The sequence below is a fragment of the Macaca nemestrina genome, chromosome 9, assembly GCF_043159975.1.
Source record: "Macaca nemestrina isolate mMacNem1 chromosome 9, mMacNem.hap1, whole genome shotgun sequence".
In the NCBI taxonomy this organism is placed as follows: Eukaryota; Metazoa; Chordata; class Mammalia; order Primates; family Cercopithecidae; genus Macaca; species Macaca nemestrina.
In genome coordinates this window covers 127,381,831-127,404,879 of record NC_092133.1, presented here as the reverse complement: position 1 = coordinate 127,404,879, position 23,049 = coordinate 127,381,831, and the positions used below count along the sequence as shown (strand labels likewise).

General features: G+C 40.9%; 1 protein-coding gene and 1 pseudogene across 17 annotated transcripts in view; both read left to right on the top strand.

Annotated features, from left to right (window-relative positions):
• The window catches only part of LOC105488210 (phosphotriesterase related), a 140,353-nt gene that overhangs the window by 19,433 nt on the left and 97,871 nt on the right, over nucleotides 1-23,049 (top strand). For 10 of the 17 annotated variants that reach the window (XR_011608234.1, XR_011608233.1, XR_011608232.1 and 7 more), the window contains 4 exons: nucleotides 9,885-9,967; nucleotides 11,403-11,495; nucleotides 12,440-12,522; nucleotides 15,950-16,153. The exons of 1 other annotated variant lie outside the window; for it this stretch is intronic. Coding sequence is in view for 4 of the 16 variants with exons in the window: in XM_071070432.1 (XP_070926533.1) it covers nucleotides 16,084-16,153 (70 nt within the window). In the remaining 12 variants the exon portion in view is untranslated. Of the gene's footprint in view, nucleotides 1-9,882; nucleotides 9,968-11,402; nucleotides 11,496-12,439; nucleotides 12,523-15,949; nucleotides 16,154-23,049 lie in introns of those variants that run through there. 6 more of the 17 variants (XM_011752080.3, XM_071070436.1, XM_071070438.1 and 3 more) reach the window with 4 other exon arrangements.
• LOC112427797 (U2 spliceosomal RNA) lies at nucleotides 18,731-18,883 on the top strand (annotated as a pseudogene).

Here is a 23,049-nt window from a genome sequence, read left to right as displayed (position 1 = left end):
AATACAAAGACTAGACCAGTTACATGCGCTTCATTTCTGCCTCATAGTCATTGTCTTTGATACATTTAACCCTTTAGTTGATTATTAAGCATTTCTTCTTTAGGAAAGCCTTGTTTAGTTACTCTCACTGCTATGTAATGCCAGTTACTTCAAAGTACTTTGTTTTTGTTTTGTTGAGACAGAGTCTCACTCTGTCACCCAGGCTGGAGTGCAGTGGTGCGATCTTGGCTCACTGCAATCTCCGCCCCCAGGTTCAAGCGATTCTCCAGCCTCAGCCTCCCCAGTAACTGGGACTACAGGTGCACGCCACCACAGCCAGCTAATTTTTGTATTTTTAGTAGAGACGATATTTCACCATGTTGGCCAGGCTAGTCTCAACTCCCAGCCTCAGGTGATCCACCCGCCTTGGCCTCCCAAAGTGCTGGGATTACAGGCATCTGCCACCATGCAGGGCCCTCAAAGTACATTGTTTATCATGTGTATTCATTCCATTTACCTACCTGCTGTATAAAATTTGTTATAAACCTGATTAAATTGCAAACTCCTTGAAGACAGGCACCATGTCTGCTTTTCCTATCTCTACAGCAGAGAGGGTCTGACCCAATTTATTACTGTTGTATGAACTGTCAGCAAAAAAAAAGAAAAAACAAAAGAAACCCTAATATCTTGTGGAAGAACCTTATATTCAATTAAGGATTGTAGGAAGACCTGACTGCAAAGTGGATTGACCTTTTGAGAACTGAAATGCTTTACTGCTGCCCAGCACTTTTTTTTTAAGCTCTCATATCACAACAACTTGGCTCCATCACTATTAATCTTATATGGTAATGCAGTGACAATGAGATGATTTCTCTGGAGAATCTATGCTAATACTATTAAAATGCTCTTACAATGTCAAAATGATTGCAGTGTATGCATGTGGGGACTGTGCTTATGCGATTATGATATTATAGTGATGGGCGATTACCATAGGAAACTACTAATTCAACCCTGCAGGGACTTGTATTATGAAGCCATTATAACATGAGATTATAATGACACAATAACTTGGATGCACATTTGTGATGTGAAAACCAAAAGCTAATTTGAATGCAAGTCATATTTCCATTAAATTGTAATTAAACACTGAAAGCAATGCGTGTTTAAATTTGAGACGGAGACATGCAATCCATAAATGAAAGTTGTGGGGAAGGAGTACATGGCGAGTGTAAGCTTAGAATAGTGTCAAGGTACCATTTGCAACTCTGCCCTTTGGTATTTACTGGGTGTGAAAGCTGTCACCAAAGGTGCTTCTCCAGATTTTCTCCCTCTCTGCTGGTCCTCTAAAGCAGCCAAAAACAGTACCAAGACACAAGAAGTGTGGGTCCAATTTCCGTTCCTATCACAACCGCTAACATTGACAGCCTTTTTGTTTCATTTTTGAAGTAGCCATGAAGCACCTTACCTCCCTTAATACAAGAGACTAAAGCAAGTTTTTTCCATGAAAAATAACCTTTTTTTTATGCAACAAAATTACTCCATATTCAAAATCAGACAGAACAGATAAGTGCAAAGGGAAAAAAGATTTTTAAAAATCTTTAAAAATTCTACTCCCAGAGATGACCTGTATTAGCATCTCTGGGTATTTTCTTTCAGACTGTTCTCCATGCATAGTATCAATGTATTTTTCTTCAAAAATTTGCATTCTACAGCACTTTTAAAACCTACTTAGTGATTCTTCTCACCCCTTCCAGTTGCAAGATCTATTTCTTATCCAAGAGATTGCAGTTGATAAGTTTTGTTTGTTTTTTGAAGGTCAGCTCGAGCTGGACGATTTCACATGTCACTTGGACAAGTATATTTTACTATTAGAGAATCATACTTGGAAAGGTTTATACTCTGCATATGTCAGTTACAGGATGGGTCTATAGTAAATTCTTCAGATTCTACTAGCAGTACTATCGCTACTCCACATTTGTCTCTGTTTAAGGAATCAGTGGGGCCTTTGAGAAATCATAGGGCTCTAATTTGTTCTCAAACTGGTAATTATTGTATGGTTTAGATAACTATAGATTATTTTTTAAAAACTAGGAACGTTTAGGAACTACGGAACTTGTTAGCTACACCCCTGCATCTGCTAGTTTAGATGTTCTCAGGTTACACAGCAGCTCGTATATATTCCCTCCTAATTATGACTCAAAGTAGTTACAGCTCCTTTGTTTAAATATAGTTGAGTTTTTGCTATTAAGTATTTGCTTTGCACTTAGATATGCTGTATATTTCAGAGTTATTTATTTGTTTGTTTACTTATTTGAGACCGAGTTTTGCTGTCCTTACCCAGGCTAGGATGCAATGGCGCAATCTCGGCTCACCACAACCTCCACCTTCCGGGTTCAAGCGAGTCTCCCGCCTTAGCCTCCCGAGTGGCCGGGATTACAGGCATGCACCACTATGCCTGGCTAATTTTGTATTTTTAGTAAAGATGGAGTTTTTCCATGTTGGTCAGGCTGGTCTCGAACTCCCAACCTCAGGTGATTTGCCCTCCGTGGTCTCCCAAAGTGCTGGGATTACAGGTGGGGGCCGCTGCGCCCGGCCCAGAGTTATTTTTATTACCCCTGTTGCAATGACCAAATGAAGAAGACAATTTAAATTACTAGAGTCTTATTTTTCTAATTAGGAAAAGGAAAGCAGACTGCAGTTAAAGGGCTTGCTTCGTGTCATGCAGTGAACAGTGGAATTGAGATTAGGTCTTCTGGTCCTGGGTTAACATAGCTTCTTTTTTAGGCTAAGACGTGATGTCACTTTGGGTTAATACTTCTGTATTAATGGAGACAAGAATAACTATTTTTGATGTTCATAGTAAATACTTAGATAGCTTAGGAAAACGAATGTTGGACAAGTTGAGAGACTGGGTTCTAATTTCTTCCAAAGATTAAGGATTCCATTTTAGCATCTAAAATTGAAGTCATCAAATTAAACGATCTCCATCGTTTATTCCAGCTCAAAAATTCTAAAATCAAATAGTATTGAACATTAATTAAAATGCAAATATTTTCATTTTAAGCATTATACATTTTAATATTTAATAATATATTTTACCTACTTTAAAAACCATTAATCTAAATTCAAAACCAGTCCTTACTTGGATGACTTGTAATAATTTGACACTTTTTAGCAGTAGATTTGTAATTTGACTCAAACTTTCTTTTTTTGAGAAATTTATTAAATTATTAAAGTCACAGATATAAAGTTGATTGAAAAGAGATGAAAATTACAGTCTTTTTTTTTTTTTTTTTAGAGTCTCACTCTGTTTCCCAGGCATCCTACTGCAACCTCCACCTCCCAGGTTCAAGAGATTCTCCTGCCTTAGCCTCCCGATTAGCTGGGATTACAGGCATCCGCCACCATGCCTGGCTAATTTTTGTAATTTTGATAGAGATGGGTTTCACCATGTTGGCCAGGCTGGTCTCAAACTCCTCACCTCAGGTGATCTGCCCACTTCAGCCTCCCAAAGTGCTGGGATTACAGGCATGAGCCGCTGTGCCTGGCCAAAAATTACAGTCATTTGATATATCAGCAATATTGTTAAAGTACAGTTAAAACTACAGTGAAAGGAGATTTTTACTTACATAATTATATAAATATATAGATAAATCATTGTGTCAAATAATATTTTATTTTATTTATTTATTTATTTTTTGAGATGGAATCTCGCTGTGTCGCCCAGGCTGGAGTGCAGTGGCTCGATCTCGGCTCACTGCAAGCTCTGCCTCCTGGGTTTACGCCATTCTTCTGCCTCAGCCTCCCGAGTAGCTGGGACTACAGGCGCCCGCCACCACGCCCGGCTAATTTTTTTGTCTTTTTAGTAGAGACGGGGTTTCACTGTGTTAGCCAGGATGGTCTCGATCTCCTGACCTCTTGATCCACCCGCCTCAGCCTCCCAAAGTGTAATATTTTAAGTACATGATTTTCTGTGAATTCTTAGGAAGCAGGTGATAGCAATGATTGAGGTGCTAAATTAAGCTATGGTGCTAGACAAACCTTTCTAAATATTTTAATGCAGCTTATTTTTATGGGGAAAATATATAAGCAAATTAAATTTAAGCAAATTAAATATAATTAAATTGCTTTTTACTTTCATATATAATTTTATATATAAATGAGTTAATTAAAATTTGTTATTTGATGGTAGAGATTTTTTCTATTTTTATGTGACTTTTTCTCTAGAGAACTTAGAATTCAGTTAGAGTATTTTCTTGGCCATCTCAAAGACTGGGAAAGAGTGATTATTGCTCTATGACACATGTAGTCGTTACAGATTTGCCCTTGACCCCATTGTAGTAAATCAGCTTTCAGGAGTGGAAATCTACTGTTTGTTACCTTACTTTTAGTACATCAAATACTAGTCTTTCCCCAAAACACTTCTCTGTCAGGTGCCACACTCTCTTAGGACTAGGCAAAATTTCTTACTTTGAGTTCTTTCCTAGACCATTAATAAAGGCTACCTCTAAAGCAATTTTTCTCAAACTTGGAGTTCCACAAACTCTCAACAAAATTTTGATTTTGTCTTTTCGTTTTTATAATCATCAAACCATTTTAAGCATATTCTGAATCAATATACCTGTTTTATAACCATATATTGCCCTAGGGTTTCATTATATGCATTTCCATTACTTTTTAAGACTTGAGTGATACCAAATTACTACCTAAAATAACATTTATCTTTTTCATGACTTTTTTTTTTTTTTTTTTTTCCAAACTGGAGTCTCTGTTTTACTGGAAGCCATGGCCGTATTTCCTAGGACTTTTTTTTTTTTTTTTTTCTGAGATGAAGTCTCGCTCTTGCTGCCCAGGCTGGAGTGCACTGGCATGATCTTGGCTCGCTGCAACCTCTGTCTCCCGGGTTCAAGCAATTCTCCTGCCTCAGCCTCCTGAGTACCTGGAATTACAGGCGCCTGCCAATACGCCCGGCTAATTTTTGTATTTTTAGTAGAGATGAGGTTTCCCCATGTTGGCCAGGCTAGTCTCAAACTCCTGACCTCAAGCAATCCGCCCACCTCGGCCTCCCAAAGTGCTGGAATTACAGGTGTGAGCCGTCACGCCCAGCCTTTTCCTAGGACTTTTTGAGAGGTGGTTGGATTGAGAGAGCAGTGGATAATCTGTCAAAGTGGTTTACTTACTTTATTTATTTCCTTTATAAGAAGTACAGTTGGTTTACAAATTAAATCATATATGATGGCTGCATGTGTATTTGTTTTTCTGAGTCTGACTTTAGGGTTTGTTTATACCAGTATCCTAAGGGTAGAACTAAGAGTTAAGACTTGTTGTGAGTTTTCTAGTCTTGGCAATTTTTCCAGCCCTGCGATTTGTACTGTCTTCCACATAATCTACTCTGTACTCTTTTTTTTTTTTTTTTTTTTTTTGAGACAGGGTCTCGTTCTGTTGCCCAGGCTGGAGTGCAGTGATCCAATCTCAGCACACGTAGCCTTTGGCTCCCGGGTTCAAGCGATTCTCCTGCCTCAGCCTCCTGAGTAGCTGGGATTACAGGCATGTACTACCATGCCTGGCTAATTTTTGTATTTTTAGTAGAGATGGGGTTTCACCATGTAGGCCAGGCTGGTCTCAAACTCCTGGCCTCAAGTGATTCACCCACCTCAGCCTCCCAAAGTGCTGGGATTACAGGCGTGAGCCACCGTGCCCGGCCACATAATCTACTCTTAACATTACCTCCTTAAGATTGATGCCTGCCGGGCATGGTGGTCATGCCTGTAACCCCAGCACTTTGGGAGGCCGAGGTGGGTGGATCACAAGGTCAGGAGATTGAGACCATCCTGGCTAATATGGTGAAACCCCGTCTCTACTGAAAATACAAAAAATTAGCCGGGCGTGTGGCATGTGCCTATGGTCCCAGCTACTTGGGAGACTGAAGCAGGACAATCGCTTGAACCTGGGAGGCAGAGGTTGCAATGAGCTGAAATTGTGCCATTGCACTCCAGCCTGGGCGACAGAGCGAGTCTCCGTCTTGAAAAAAAAGGAAAAAAAAAGACTGATGCTCACTCATCTCTCAAACTGAGGGAAAACTGGAGACAGAGGGAAGAACTCAGCCAAGCTCCTGATAAACCACTTACTTAAAGCTAAGAGATTATCATGATAAATGATAATTGGGATTATCATGATAAATTGGGATTATTGTCCTGTGTTCTTTTATAAGAAACAGGCGATGCATATTTTTTTTCTTTTTTTTTTGAGACCAAGTCTCACTCTTGTCACCTAGGCTGGAGTGCAATGGCGCAATCTCAGCTAACTGCAACCTCTGCCTCTCGGGTTCAAGTAATTCTCCTGCCTCAGCCTCCCGAGTAGCTGGGATTACAGGCAGGTGCCACCATGCCCGGCTAATTTTTGTATTTTTAGTAGAGACGGGGTTTCACCATGTTGGCCAAGCTGGTCTTGAACTCCTGACCTCAGGTGATCCGCCCATCTCGGTTCCCAAACTGCTGGGATTACAGGTGTGAGCCACTGCGCCCAGTCAATGCACATTTTCTTTGGCGCACATTTTAGATGTTTATTAATAAGTGTTGGTCGACTCCCAAAGGAGAAATCTCAGAGGCCATGGTTGTTATCCCATTTTTAAAGGTCTCCCACGGGATGCTTACGGAACCTATAGCAGTGGACTCTGCCTTTAATGAAAGTGAAATATAGCTCATCATCCTTGTCTCAATAATAACCCCATTTCCTCATTGGTGAAATGGGAACAATGATAATAAATGTGGATTTCGTCTCAAAGTACATCCGATGGTCCGGTCTTCCACTGTTTTTGATGACTCACCTTCTGTTGATCCCTTACCTATTTCACCGGGACATTAGGAGATTTAATTAAAGTGTGTAGAGGATCTAAGCTCTTCAGAGAAACACACAGCATTATTATGGTAGATAACACTTCTGATCTTCCATAATCTCTTGAAGGTAATGAAACCAGCAATATAGAAAGCTGACGCTTTAATATAGTCAGGGTTTTATGAAGACACATCCATACAAATACTTCATTAGTAGTGGTCACCGTTGTGGGATTGAGAGTTCAGAATTCAATTCCTAGGAACTTTCTAATTGTTCTAAACATTTTGATGTAACTTTTTTCCTGTCAATACACACATTCGAGAGATCAGTTAAGTATTCAGGTCATGCTGGTTTTACTCAACTTTGAAGGCTTTTCTATTTTGTTTTCAAACTATGATTATTATAAGTTGGAGCAGGGGGGAAAAGAGTATTTATCCAGGTCTGTGTTTTCCCTGACAGACAGTCCTGCTTTTAAGATCCCTGAGGAACAAGGAAAATTACTTTTGTTTCCTGACTCACCTCCTGGTCTCCGGTTTCTCCAGCTTTCAACCTGTACTCCAACTGTCTACTTAATGATCACCCTAATATAGTTCTCATCCTCTGGGTCAGGCCCTTGTGTCACTATTTTTCACTGTAAGCTAATGTGCAACCTACAATGAGCCTTTATGGGATGCTTTAAAGTCTGGAAGCATGATTCTCATTGCTCATACCATCAGAATGTCTCTGTGACATGCCACCTTCTCCAGGAAGCCTTCTCATTCCTCCAGTATCAGTGAACGTTGTCCATACCAATCTCACAGGGCACTTGCTTTGTACCTGTATCCGTCCATTTTCATGCTCCTGATAAAGACATACCTAAGAATGGGTAATTTATAAAGAAACGAAGTTTAATTGACTCACTGTTCCACATGGCTGGGGAGGCCTCATGATCATGGCAGAAGGGAAGGAGGAGCAAAGTCACATCTTACATGGCAGCAGGGAAGAAAGAACTCGTGCAGGGGAACTCCTCTTTATAAAACCATCAGATCTCATGAGACTTAAACACTATCACGAGAACAGCATGAGAAAGACCCACCCCCATGATTCAGTTCAGTCAGATTCAGATTCAGTCAGACCTCCCCTGGGTCTCTCCATGACACATGGGAATTGTGGGAGCTACAATTCAAGATAAGATTTGGGTGAGGACATGACCAAGCCATATCAGTACCTCTCTCCTAGCATTTACTGCACTCTGCTTTGTATCATAAATATCCTATTAATATATAAAACAATGAGTGTCTCATTACTTACCATGTATGTGCCAGGCACCGTGTTGGTGGCTCCTCTCTTAGGGCCAGGATTGTTTCTTTTTCATCTTTGTTTTCCTGCAAATCTTCTGTTGGAGTTAGTAGATCCTCAGCAAACATTTGCTACATTACATTGAAATGTATGCAGGTGAAATTAGCACATGTTTGGAAAGCTGATTTCCTTGCATTCCCTTCCTATGCCCTGAGAACTTAAGACCCAAGTTGCCCCCTCAGATCTGTAAATCAAAGCAGCTTTTCTTAATATTTCAGGAAGCTTAAAGATCATTGGTCACAAACCTATAAAAAGGACATAATGCCAATGAAAACATAGGTTTGCTTGTGGCTGAAATTACATTCCATCAATGTGGAATTGAAGGGTGGATAGAACGGAACTAAATATTTGCTCATTGGTTGAGCAGACATTTATTGAGCATCTTACTCTGTGCAATCGCTGTTTGTATTAGTTCGTTCTCACACTGCTATAAAGATACTACCCAAGTCTGGGTAATTTGTAATAGCAAGAGGTTTAATTGACTCATAGTTCCGCATGGCTGGGGAGGCCTCAGGAAACGTACAATTATGGTGGAAGGGGAGTCAGCCATGTCTTACATGGCAGCAGGAGAGACAGAGGGTGAGTAAGAGCAGGGAAAACTGCATCATAAAACCAGAAGATCTCATGAGAACCCACTCACTATCATGAGAACAGCATGGGGAAAACCGTCCCCATGATCCAGTCACCTCCCATCTCTTCCCTCTCTCAATATGTAGGGATGATGGAGATTACAATTTGAGATGAGATTTGGGTGGGGACACAGAGCCAAACCATATCACTGTTATAGCTTAGAGTTGCATATACTGTTCCAAATATGGGAATGGAGTTAGTTATCAAAACAAAGTCTAGTTACAAGTACAGCTCTCCCTTTCATTGGTTATGTTGTCGAGTTTCCCAGCCAGGTGTCCAGGCCAGCAGCAGACCAGAGCAAGGCAAGGGCTAGAGTCAGAATGGAAGTCTCTGAGCTCCCTGCTAGTGTCTGTCAGACCTTTTTCTGTTATAACTACCATTTTTTTTTACACCAAACAGGCTAGGTTAGACCATCTAAAAACATGTACCTGCACTGCTTGTTTGTTTGTTTGAGACAGAATCTTGCTCTGTCACCCAGGTTGCAGTGCAGTGGCACCATCTCAGCTCACTGCAACCTCCGCCTCCCCTGTTCAAGTGATTCTTGTGACTCAGCCTCCCAAGTAGCTGGGATTACAAGCAGATGGCACCACGCCCAGCTAATTTTTGTATTGTTAGTAGAGATGGGGTCTTGCCATGTTGGCCAGGCTGGTCTCAAACTCCTGGCCTCAAGTGATCCACCTGTCTCTGCCTCCTGAAGTGCTGGAATTACAGGCACCTGGCCTGATTCTTTTAAACTCTGGATTAGCAAAACATAGTATTGTTATTTGTGCAACTGAATCACACAGCCTTTCTGTGATTCAAAGTTTATTTAAAAATTAAATGGCCTTAGAAAGAAATTCCTGCGGATGGTCGATACATTTAAAACATTTGCCTAAGAGCCATTATTCAGGTTTACTTTTCATAAAGGAAGACTTACGGCCATGAATCACCTGCAGCAATTTTACTAAGTATTTTTAGTTTTCTGATTTTCAGTTGACTTCCACCAATGCAGATAGGAAATGTCTTTGGAGATGAAGTCACTTGCTGTTAGTTTTTATATGCTCAAGATTCTGGCTCTTACACTACTCTCCCCTTATCCATGGTTTTGCTTTTTGTGGTTTCAGTTACCCGTAGTCAACCGCAGTCTGAAAATATTAAGATATCTTAAGACGCAGAGAGAGAGAGAGAGGAGAGAAACCGCATTCACGTAAGTTTTATTCCAGCATATTGTTATAGTTCTTCTATATTATTATTAGTTATTGTTGTTAATCTTTTACTGTGCCTAATTTACAAATTAAAGTTTATCATAAGCATGTATATATGGGGAAAAAAACATAGTCTCTACAGGGTTAGGTACTATTTGCAGTTTTATGCATCCACTGGGGTCCCTGGAACAGATTTTCTGTGGATAAAAGGGCACTACTGTGGATAGTAAGGGAAAGTTAAAAAAACAAAAACAAACAAAAAAGTCCAAAACAAACAAACAAACAAAAAAGGCTGTGTATTCCTATGTGGTTGGGTAAAGAAGAATAATCTAAAATAGCACATTTGCTGCCAGGCACAGTGACTCAATGTCTGTAATCCTGGCACTTTGGGAGGCTGAGGCAGGTGCGTCACCTGAGGTCAGGAGTTCGAGACCAGCCTGGCCAACATGGTGAAACCCCCTCTCTACTAAAAATACAAAAATTAGCCAGGTGTGGTGGATGGGTGCCTGTAATCCCAATTACTCAGGAGGCTGAGGCAAGGGAATTGCTTGAACCTGGAAGACGGAGGTTGCAGTGTGCAATTGCACTCCAGCCTGGGTGACGTGAGTAAAACTCCGTCTCAAAAAGTAATAATAGTAAAATAAAATAGTATATTTGCTGCCTTCTGATAACTTGGAGTGTGAAGATACAGGAAAGTTGAAAAGTTGAAAAAACAAACCTGGCTTCAAAATCCAGAGCCCAAATACTTTTGGAAAAACATTTTCCATGCTTTTTAATAATTTTTAGCTATTCCGATTTGAGAAAATAATGTGATATTCCATAAAAGGGCTGTGCTGTGATCTCAGAATTATCTATTGTCAGAAATATATTGAATAAAGATTCCAGGAAAATGGCCAGGCATGGTGGCTCATGTCTGTAATCCCAGCACTTTGGGAGGCAGAGGAGGGCAGATCACTTTAGGTCAGGAGTTTGAGACCAGCCTGGCCAACACAGCAAAACCCCATCTCTACTAAAAATACAAAAATTAACCGAGTGTGGTGGCAGACACCTGTATCCCAGCTACTTGGAAGGCCGAGGCAGGAGAATCACTTGAACTCGGGAGGTGGAAGTTGCAGTGAGCCAAGATCAAGCCACTGTACTCCAGCCTGAGTGACAGAGCAAAACTCCATCTCAAAACAAAAAAGATTCCAGGAAAATGTTTAGCTCTTTTTTTTTTTTAAATAACTTTTACCCTCTATTAACTACACATTTATGTTGTTCTTTTCTAGTGCTAATTCCACTTCTATTTATAATTTCTTTGCTTCTGCTTTATTTTTTATTTTCTTACTTTATTATATGCTTCCTTTGTGTAAGTTTCCTCAAACCCTTTGTGGATAAAGCTGGACTAAAACAAGCAAGCATCTAGATGTACCATATTAAATACATATTATGTACCAGGCACTGCAGGGAACTGAGGACTGAGAGGCAAAGAAGATGTGACTCACCCCAGCGAACTCCAAGTCTGATGGAAAAGACATAAAACAGAAGAAGGTAGCTGGGTGCGATGGCTAATGCCTATAATCTCAGTACTTTGGGGGCCAAGGTGGGAGGATCCCTTGAGTCCAGGAGTTCAAAACCAGCCTGGACAACATAGGGAGACCCCTTTCTCTATAGAAAATTAAAAAAATAGTTGGGTGTGGCAACATGCACTTGTAGTCCCAACTACTCAGGAGGCTGAGGTAGGAGGTACACTTGAGCCCAGGAGTTTGAGGCTGCAGTGAGCTATGATCATACCGCTGCACCCCAGCCTGAGTGACAGAGTGAGACCCTGTCTCTTAAAAAAAAAAAAAAGGCCAAAAATAAAAAATCAGAAGAAGTGCATTATTAAGGTGAAACTTGAGGTGCTATGACAGTACCTAGAATTGACATCTTACCTGTATTGCTTGAGCAACAAGGAGGAACCACAGGACAGTCTTCTAGTTAGGAAGAGTACTGAAGGCTGAGTAGAAGTTGGCCAGGATTGGGAAAGGGTCAGGGAGGAGAGTGGGAGTGGGTTGGATTCACAAGCTGAGAGCAGAGGCAGAAACCTGCTCAGAGACCTTGGGACGGGAGAAGATGTAAAGTCCAGGAAAGGGCAGGCGAGCGCACAGTGGGTTCACAGGGTACTATCAGACTCTATGTTCAGATTTGTTTTTTAAGGTTAGAAGACTCAGGGAGAGACATGTTCATGTCTGCATTTTAGACATAGGCTAAATGCTTCCTAAGGTGGACTGGAAAGTGGAGAGATTGCTGAGAAGCTTTTACTGGAATCCATCTGTGAGGTGATGGTGGTTCCTGCTAAGATCGTGACTGTGAGAGGGAAGGGGAAGAGATGAACCGAAGAGCTATTAAAGTGGTGGAATTTACAGGATTTAGAAACTGAGTGGGTGTGGGTGAGGCAGGAGTCTTGGATGAAATCTGAGTTTGTTTTGTTTTCTTGTTTGTTCATTTCTGAGATTGTGAACATGACTCACTACAGCCTCGAGCCCAGGCTCAAATGATCCTTCTGCCTCCGCGTCCTGTGTAGCTGGGACCACAGGTGCGTGCCAACACCCCTGACTAATTTTTGAATTTTTTTTTCTAGAGACGAGGTCTCACTTTGTCACCCAAGCTGATCACGAACTCCTGGCTCAAGCAGTCCTCCTGCCTCAGCCTCCCAAAGTGGTGCTGGTATTACAGCATGAGCCACCATGCCTGGCCTTTTTTTTTTTTTTTTTTAAATTTAAATAGGAGCATTTGTAGATGTTGCATCAGAGAGAATGTGGAAAATGTAGACATGTCATGTAAATTACCAAGTGCTGGGCTTTTAATTATCCAATAAGGTTGCTATCTATTTTGTCATTGTCGGCTAAACTAGTCTAATTAATCTTAACAGAACTCTGTGTGAAGTGCTGTTCGTAGTCAATATTTGCCTTTCTCTAAGCAGATTCAGGTTGGAATTGCAGCCTTTCAGTCCAAGGGCAAGTTTCTTAACTTTTCTTGGCCTCACTTTCCTCATAGAATATCAAGCCAGCAATACATTCATGAGAATTTGAGATGAGAGATGTAAAGTGCTTTAAGCAACACATAGGGGCTTAGTCAATGAACACAAGGCATGATTGTTGGTTCCCAGCCTCCAAGTGAGGCCAAGGGACTCTTATCTATCTTTGTATCTCCCATAGACCTTATCTGCCTCACATAGCATCTTACACTTATTAACTGTTTAATACGTATTTATCAAATCCATAGTAACTTTTTATTTCATCTTATTGAGGCTGTTTGCCCTCCATTAAAAAGGTTTCCTGGGAGGAAGCAGTGGCTCACGCCTATAATCCCAGCACTTTGGGAGGTCGAGGCAGGCAGATCACTTGAGGTCAGGAGTTCAAGACCAGCCTGGCCAACAGAGTGAAACCCCATGTCTTCTAAAAATACAAAAATGAGTTCGGTGTGGTGGTGGGTGCCTGTAATCCCAGCGACTTGGGAGGCTGAAGCAGGAGAGTCACTTGAATCCGGAAAGTGGAGGTTTCAGTGAGCCCAGATTGTGCCACTGCACTCTAGCCTGGGCGACAGAGCGAGGCTCCATCTCAAAAAAACAAAAAATAATTCTTATGGTTCTATTCTTTAAAAAGATTTTTTTCTGTGGTTCTATTTTTTTGGTTTATCTGTACTTAAAATGTATTGTTCTTGATTCTCTCTTTTTTTTTTTTTTTTTTTTAACTTACAAATGATGACTCGCACTTCCTAATTTCTGATTAGGAAGTTCCCTTCATGACACCCCCGCCTCCATTTCCACTGCTAACCCCACACGTGAGTGTGTTCAAATGAGATCTTGTTCCTGGTCTGGCTTAAGTGTGATAAAAATTATTCAGGCCATGGAGCTTTTTCCAGAATTGTCACTGGGCTTCAAGACTTCCACCAAAGTCAAAATCAGTCAGCTATGGACTACCTCAAACAGCTTGAATTGAATTAAAATGAACCATAGTGCTAGAAAGGCGTGTAATTTGATCTGAAATATTGCGCAGGAACAATATCAAATCTCAGGCAAGACAGGCAATTAGCAACTTTGTGATAATAAAGAATCTGAAATAGCTCTTGACTTCATAACTCTTTGCCTGCCTGTGTGTTTTGGTTGGGGGATTCAAAATCTATATTTTACTATTTTACCTGTGACATTAGTATAAGCATCTGATGGATTTACACTAGTAGCATTGATCTTTTCCCATCTTACTACCTTTTATTGATTATAAATGTCATAAACATTAAAAACTGGAAAATACATTAAATTGTAATGAAAGAAAAAAAAAAGATCTATCTTCACTCCTGCTCAAAGATAAGCTTAACATTTTAGTATCTCTGTCTGTTAAGGCCTACTTATATGTAGATACATACACTCCATATAAATTTTTATCATACGTAAAATACTTAAACTAGTTTTGTGTTTTGCTTTCTCGGGTAATAAAAGCATTTTTCTTTATTTTCCTTATTTTTTTCTTTACATCAAAGAGCATACAGAATGTAAGAGCATTTTTCTATGTCATTAAATATTTTTTGCAAATATAATTGAACGGTTGCATAATGTTCCATCCTGTTTATATGTAAACATTCCTATGTTATAAGACATTTTGTTGCCATTCTATATAATGCCACAATGGACTCTTTGAGCATAAATCTTTTTTACACATGTCTAAATATTCCCTTAAGACAGATTCCCACCAGCGGAGTAACATTTTTAAGACTCAGGATACTTACTGCTAAATTACTTTTCAGACAAGTTGGGCAAATTTGTACTTTTGCCAGCGTTGTGGCTAGGAGGTTTTCATATCTCCACACTCACTACAGTCTTCCTGTTTTCACAAACAAGTCAATGAATGGGCTGGATTTGTTGTAACCGTCTCTCAAGTGATGCTTTCTATGGGATTCCCACAATATCACTACTGCTAACTTTTAAGGACTAAGTTACCATTTTAAATGGAAAGATTTTTTCTTGAATGTGAAGCTGGATATCTAGAAATAAAAAATTGCAATTGGTTATTTGGTGTTTCTTGCATTGCTGGTTATAAGTTCCTTAAATATTATACAGATACTATTTTTATTATTTAGCATTTATCCCATGATAAAACTGGAATCATGTATGCCTGATACGGATTGACTGTGTCTCCACCCACATCTCACCTTGAATTGTAATAATCCCTACGTGTCAAGGGTGGGGCCAGGTGGAGATAATTGAATCACGGGGTGGTTTCGCCCATACTGTTTTCCTGGTAGTGAATAAATCTCAGGAGCTCTGCTGGTTTTTTAAATGGGAGTTCCCCTGAGCAAGCTCTCTTGCCTGCTGCCATGTAAGTCATGGCTTTGTTCCTCATTCGCCTTCCGCCATGACTGTGAGACTTCCCCAGCCATATAGAATCGTGAGTCCATTAAACCTCTTTCCTTTATAAATTACCCACTCTCAGTTATGTCTGTATCAGCAGCATGAGAACAGACTAATACAGTCCTTCTCCCCCACCATGTTTTGGGGCTTATCTGGGGATAGTAATTCCTAATAAATACTTTACTTCTTTGGTATTTGGACTTTTGGACAGCTTTTTGAAATTTGAACAGTTTTCTATCATGTTGTACCCTCTGGAATTTATGAAAGTAAAGTACACTGTGCTTCAGGTTTAGTTTGTAGAAGTGAGAATTTTATGTACGTAGCTTCTATTCTCTTCATTTCTCACTAAGAAGTCAAAATTTAAACCAGACTTCCTGTTTGTCTGGACATAAAAGAAAAAGTAATTATTTGTAGAGTAATTTAATCTAGTGGGTCTTAGGGCATAGCTCTCCATATTATATGCCCAATTTCCTTGCAAACTTCAAAAAAGGAAAAAACTTGATTGGAATTTTAGAGTTAGAGCACATTGTACTTTATTCACTTTGGAATAAACCGTTTGGCTCTTTCATTCTTTAAGGTTTAAACTAGGTACTATACTTTCCTTCTCTCTATTCAGTTCAATTGAGTCTCACTGATGCAAACTAAACACTAGATACTGTATAACTATTGGGGATAAAGGAGACCTTCTGCTCACGCCACCTCTAGCCTGACGAAGCCCCTGATGAAGTCAAAGGAAGACAAATCCATGCCATGCTGGGATATACTGTGGAACCTCATGATGTATTCATTATGAGTCCTCATCTCCACCACACCCCAGCTAGTAAGTTACTTAGATAAACCAAATCTATGCACAAATGAACTATTAAAAATTAGTTCTCCTAGCGCTTGAACCCGGGAGGTTGTAGTGAGCTGAGATTGCGCCACTGCACTCCAGACTGGGCGACAGAGCAAGACTCTGTCTGGGGGGGGAAAAAATTAGCTCTCCTGTAAGCATTCCTGTGTCCTTAATATCAGTTTCTGTTCCTGCCTTGCATCTCCGCGTCTTTTTCTTTGTCTCTGGCCGAATGCTGTAAATGCTCATAAATATCAAGTAATATGATGCAAAGAGATTGCAAACTAAAACTGAATACCTTAAAGATGCAGTTTGTCATGAAGCTGCTGAAAGAGATACTGGAGAAATGCCAAAATACCTCTGAAGCCAAAGTCTGGCTGTGTGACTGTGGAGCATTTAAAAGCATCTCATGACTTAGTTTCCTCACTTGAAAACTGGAATAATACCGCCTGATTAACCACATAAGATTTGAAATAAAAAGCAAGTAAAATGATACCTAAAAGCACCACTTAAATAATAAAGTACCAGACCGGGCGCGGTGGCTCAGGCCTGTAATCCCAGCATTTTGGGAGGCCGAAGCGGGCAGATCACGAGGTCAGGAGTTCGAGACCAGCCTGGCCAACATAGTGAAACATCGTCTCTACTAAAAATACAAAAAAAATAGCCGGTTGTGGTGGCACGTGCCTGTAATCCCAGCTACTTGAGAGACTGAGGCAGGAAAATTGTTTGAATCCGGGAGTTAGACCCTTAACAGCCCAAGTACTTCAGAATAGAAGAAGCTGCATAACAACCAGTTAATAGAGGACCTTGGTAAAAAAAATGATAGTCTTCAAAAATATTTTTGCAGAACTTTTTTCATCACTGGGGTATAAAAGTCAGGAAAAGAATGTCGTCTCACATAATTTTGTCAGAAAAATGACCTTCCCTCCCCACCAAATCTAACACTCAGCTAATTCTTTGTTCTAACCATTAGGGCATATTTATAATGATGACTTATTTTGATTTTTTTAGCATAAAATCTTAAGCCCTTTAAAAATGACATATTATTCGGTGTTGGTCTCTATATTTTGATTATCTACTGCTATGTAACAAACCACCTACCCCTTCAGGGTGCTCTAACAGAATAACATAGCCTGGATGTCTTACAAAAAAACAGAAATTTGGCCAGGCGCGGTGGCTCACGACTGTAATCTCAGCACTTTGGGAGGCCAAGGCGGGTGGATCACGAGGTCAGGAGTTCGAGACCAGCCTGGCCAGCATGGTGAAACCCCGTCTATATTAAAAATACAAAAAATTATCTGGGCATGATGGCGTGCACATGTAATCCCAGCTACTCAGGAGGCTAAGGCAGGAGAATCGCTTGAACCCAGGAGGCAAAGGTTGCAGTGAGCTGAGATCACGCCACTGTACTCCAGCCTGGGTGACAAAGTGAGACTCCATCTCAAAAAAACAAAACAGAAATTTATTTCTCATCATTCTGGAGGCTGAGAAGTCTAAGATTGAAGCCCTGGCAGATCTGGTGTCTGGTGAGGGCCTGCATCCTGGTTTGCAGATGGTCATCTTGCTGTATCTTCACATGGTGGAAGGAAGGAGGGAGCTCTTTGGGGTCTTTTTTATAAAGGGACTAATTCCATTTATGAAGTCTCTACCTTCATGAGTTGATCACCTCTCAAAGGCCCCACCTGCTAATACAGTTACCGGGGATTAGGATTTCAACATAGGAATTTTGGAGGGACACACACATTTATAGCCATCCCTAAGCCAGAGGTTGCGAACAACCACCATTTTATTGTCCCTCATCATTCTGTGGGTTGGTCAGACTCTGCTAGTTGCATTTAGCTGGGTCGGACATCATTTGGGATCTTGGCTGGACTAGAATGTCCAGGGTAACTCACTTACCTGCTACTTTCACATGGACAGCTACAAGGCTGAGATGAATGGGGGCCCTGGGATGGCTGGGGCCTCTCTCTTTCTCTCCGTATTGTCTCAAGGCCCCTTCTTCTCCATGTAGGAAGGTAGCCAGACTTCTTACATTGCAACTCAAGGTTTCCGAAGGTACAAAAGCAGAAGCTGCTTCCAATGATATGGGTCCCAAACTGGCTTGGCATCACCTTCTTCACATTCTGTTGGTTAAAGTGATTCACAGGCCAGCTCAGGTACAGGGTGGAAGGGGGCTACACAAGGATTTGAATATTGGAAAGTACTGAAGGTCATCATGGAGACTTAACCCACTGTAGGAAGCACATTCATTGAAAACGTCATTTCCAGTACTGCTTATCCATGGATAATGAGGACCCCCTGTAGCTGTAGTCACTTTGGTGCATCATTTCCAAAAACCTAATGAGTTGTAATGTCAATTGCAGCTGTCAATCTACTTTTAATAATCACAGGCCTCAAATGAAGAAATTCATTTACAGGATAAGCAAATTACAGCTTCAGTTTGGTTCATAAACTTCAGCCCCTTATTGCTTATTTTTTGAAAGAACAAGTTTACGCTGATTTGTCCAAGGATACTCAGCAAATATTTGGAAAATAATTCAAAGTTTGATGTATAATCATAATCCTATCGCTTCTTGGCCTTTTGGCTAAGATCAAGTGTAGTGTCTGTTCTTATCAGTTTAATCATAATCCTGAACATTTGTATAGTATTTATTATTATTATTATTTTGACATGGAGTCTCACTCTGTTGCCCAGGCTGGAGTGTAATGGAACGGCCTCAGCTCACTGCAACCTCTGCCTCCGGGGTTCAAACGATTCTCCTGCCTCAGCCTCCTGAGTACCTGGGACGACAGACGCATGCCAGCATACCCAGCTGATTTTTGTATTTTTAGTAGAGACAGGATTTCACTGTGTTGGCCAGGCTGGTCTCAAACTCCTGACCTCATGATCCGCCCGCTTCAGCCTCCCCAAGTGCTGGGATTACAGTCCTGAACCACCATGCCCGGTCTGGTACTTTATTATTTAAGTGGTGCTTTTAGGTATCATTTTACTTGCTTTTTATTTCAAATCTTATGTGGTTAATCAGGCAGGTATTATTCCAGTTTTCAAGTGAGGAAACTAAATCATGAGAAGCTTTTAAATGCTGCACAGTCACCCAGCCAGAAAACATTGGAGCCAGGATGCCAAGTTTGGGTTCTTTTTTTTTTTTAAGACAGGGTTTTACTTTGTTGCCCAGGTTGGAGTGCAGTGGTGTGATCGAGGCTCACTGCAGCCTCAGCCTCAACCTCGCAGGCTCAAGGGATCTTCCCACCTCAGCCTCCAGAGTAGCTTGGACCACAAGAGTGCCCCACCATGCCCAGCTAATTTTGTGGAAACAAGGTGTTACTATGTTGCCCAGGCTGGTCTCAGACTCCTAGACTCAAGCAATTGTCCCACCTCAGCCTCTCAAAGTCCTGGAATTACAGGCTTGAGCTGCTGTGCCTGGCATTGGGGTTTTCTTAAAACCAGCCCTCCGTCCCAGAGTTCTCTCTCTCTCTCTTATTTTTTTTTTTTTTTTTTTTTTTGATACAGGGTCTCATTCTGTCATCCAGATTGAAGTGTAGTGGTGTGATTTTGGCTCACTGCGGCCTCTGTCTGCCAGGCTCAAGCAATCCTCCCACCTCAGCCTCTCAAGTAGCTGGGACTATAGGCACACAGCACCATGCCTGTCTAATTTTTTTGTTTTTAGTAGAGATGGGCTTGCCATGTTGCACAGGCTGGTATCAAACTCCTGAGCTCAAGCAATCCTTGATTGCCTTGGCCTCCCAGAGTGCTGGGATTACAGGCATGTGCTACCATGCTGGGCCTGGAGTTCTCTTTTAAACTTTGAAGAATGTGAAATGGAAATTCATTCTGTCTTTATAGATAGATAGATAGATAGATAGATAGATAGAGAGATAGAGAGATGTCCGTCTGCACATGCATATAAAATATACATTTTATTTTATTTTTTATTAGAGATGGGGTTTCACCATGTTGGCCAGGCTAGTCTTGAACTCCTGACCTCAAATGATCTACCCATCTCGGCTTCCCAAAGTGCTGGGACTACAGGCATGAGCTACTGTGCCCAGCCTAAAATATACATTTAAAAATCCATTCTGAAAGTATAGCTTTCATTGTTAGTTAATGATCTATAGACGGTCAATAATACCCATTTCAAGTTAAAGGAATCACAGACGCGTGGATGCCATCTGGAAGTTACCTGGTCAACCCCTTCATTTCACAGACGGGAAAAACGTGTGTGGAGTGGTTAACTAAGTTGCCCAAACCCACACAGCTATTTAGTGAAGAGCCATGGATTCTTGCCTCTGAACCCATCATTTTACCAGCTAGACCACAGCATCTCAACAATAGCCTTCCAGATGAAACTGTGAGAGGAATATAGATATTTTCCATGTTTAAAACATCTGTCTATGGTTTGCCAGAACTTAAAAGTAATACAAATTTTAAGCACTTTACTGATCAAATACAGCTAAGAACCAGTTGTGCAACCGGCTCGAAGTATTGCTATTTCTGGGAGGCAAGCTATGACTGGGGTTCCATGGGACAGAAAATCCCCTCTAGAAAAAGCACAGGACGGGCTTCAACATGGACGGTTCTTTATGAAGAAAAGCAAGTGATAACCGTTGTATTCCAGTAGCTTGGTGTATGTTTCACTGTCAGGAATATGTGTTGCTAGCAAAATCAAGAATTTTACATCAAACATTCTCAAGGCATTGAGTGTGGAACCTTCTGAGAATGAAAAGGGCAGAGATGAGATCTCCGTTTTTCAAATTAAGTAAAATTTAAAGGTCAGTTATTCCGACAGTGTCTTGACAATAATATTGCACTTGTCCCAACTCTAGGATGTTACTATAGTGAGTAATGTTGCATTTCGATCTGGGTTGAAATACTCTTTTCTTCCTCCCTCTCCCTTTTCCTCCCACATTTCCTTTTTTTTTTTTTTTTTCTTCTGGAGTCAGAGTTTTGCTCTTGTTGCTCAGGTTAGAGTGCAATGGCACGATTTCGGCTTGCTGCAACCTCTGCCTCCCGGGTTCAAGTGATTCTCCTGCCTCAGCCTCACGAGTAGCTGGGATTACAGGCGCCTGCCACCGCAGCTGACTAATTTTTGTATTTTTAGTAGAGATGGGGTTTTACTCTGTTGGCCAGGCTGGTCTTGAACTCCTGACCTCAGATGATATGCCTGCCTCAGCCTCCCAAAGTGCTGGGATTACAGGCGTGAGCCACCGTGCCCAGCCCCATTTTAAACAAACAAAAAAAAAACCATGTTTTCAGTTGGCCACTAAACAGAGAAATTTGGGAAGCCAGTGGTACTAGTTACAAGTTTGTAGACCACAGTCTACACAAAGGCCATCTACTCAACCCTGGTGACTTGAGGTTGACTGACCCATGTTAAATTGAAGAGTTAATGAAGCCACAAGCTGATTTTTTCATTCAAGGAGCCCGATGTATTTCCTGGGTTTTTGAATGGCTTCAATGGCTTTACTTACCGGTTTAAGATGAATGGCTCATATCAAGGAATGCAGGATGGCGAAAGCCTGAGCTGACACAGAGGAGGGGACTTTTCCCAGGCTGACCTGTCTGCAGAGGCCTTTTCCCAGCTCTGTCACTTGCTGGGTGCATCACTGCCATAGTCCTTGTAATTGTTTAGAATTTGTAAATTTCCTCATGTTTTCTTCTTACATTCTTAGTCAATATGAAAAAAAAAAAAAAAAGGTTGGGAATGAAACCCAACATTTTCCTCCAACGACAAGCTTCTCATTTGTATCGCTGAGCAGTTTTGCTTTATTTATGTCACAGTTTAAAGAACTTGCTGTGTCCCATTATTGCTCTGTATCCTGAAGTGGTGGGATTTCTTTCTCTTCATTCAGGCATGGTTATTGATTCTTTTGACAGTGTTTAATATTAAAAGTTATAAATCCACATGCAGTAGGGCCATTACGCCATAAATATCTGAGAAAGTAGAAGCGTGGTGACGGTGTCCAAGGAGGAACTCCTGGTGTCACTATTGGTCAGCGTCCAGGCCCAGGCGGCTTCAAAGAAGACATGTTGCAGGTCTGAACCTGTATGCACAATGGAAGTATTCAAACAAGCTTTAAAAAAAAAAAAAAAAAAAAAGGATGCATTTAAAAAATATTTTTGTCACAAATCAAATGTCAGTGTTAAGTGCAGTGTTTCTAGAGTGCAGCCACGCTCTGTGATATAACACTTCAAAAAATAGAACTGCTCATCTATTTGGGCCAGACAGCACTTTTTTCTTAGAAGTCCATTTATTTGGAGGATACTTTTATAGTACCAGCAAGTCCAGTTAGAAAGTTCCATCTGCTCTGCCTCCTATTGCTTCTGGTTTCTTGCCATCTCCACTGGTGTCATCTCAGACAAGACACTACCTGATTTTTTTCTGGATAATAGCGACATCCTATGGGACTCCCTGCAGGTACAGCGGGTCCCCTCTCTTCCTCCATTCGTATATGGCTGCCAGGCTCTTCACTTCATATTGTCTGCATAAGTCCCTGAAATGCCTTCCCCCCTTTTTTTTTGTCAGTTAGGGTTTGTTCAGAGCCACAAAACTATTCGGTTGGTGCAAAATTAATTGCAGTTTTTACCATTACTTTCAATGGCAAAGACTGTGATTACATTAGCACCAACCTAATACTGTGAGTAAAATGAAACAAAGGATGTATGATAAGAATGAGACCTTTTGTGGTTGGGGGAGGAGTTGAGAAAGGCAACTGAAAACTGATCCACCAAAACTCAATTTTCTTATTTGACTATTGCCTTTTTTTTTTTTTTTTTTTTTTTGGAGGGGGATGGGGTCTCGCTCTGTTGTCCAGGTTAGAGTGCAGTGGCACAATCTTGGCTCACTGCAACCTCCACCTCCCAGGTTGAAACAATTCTCCTGCCT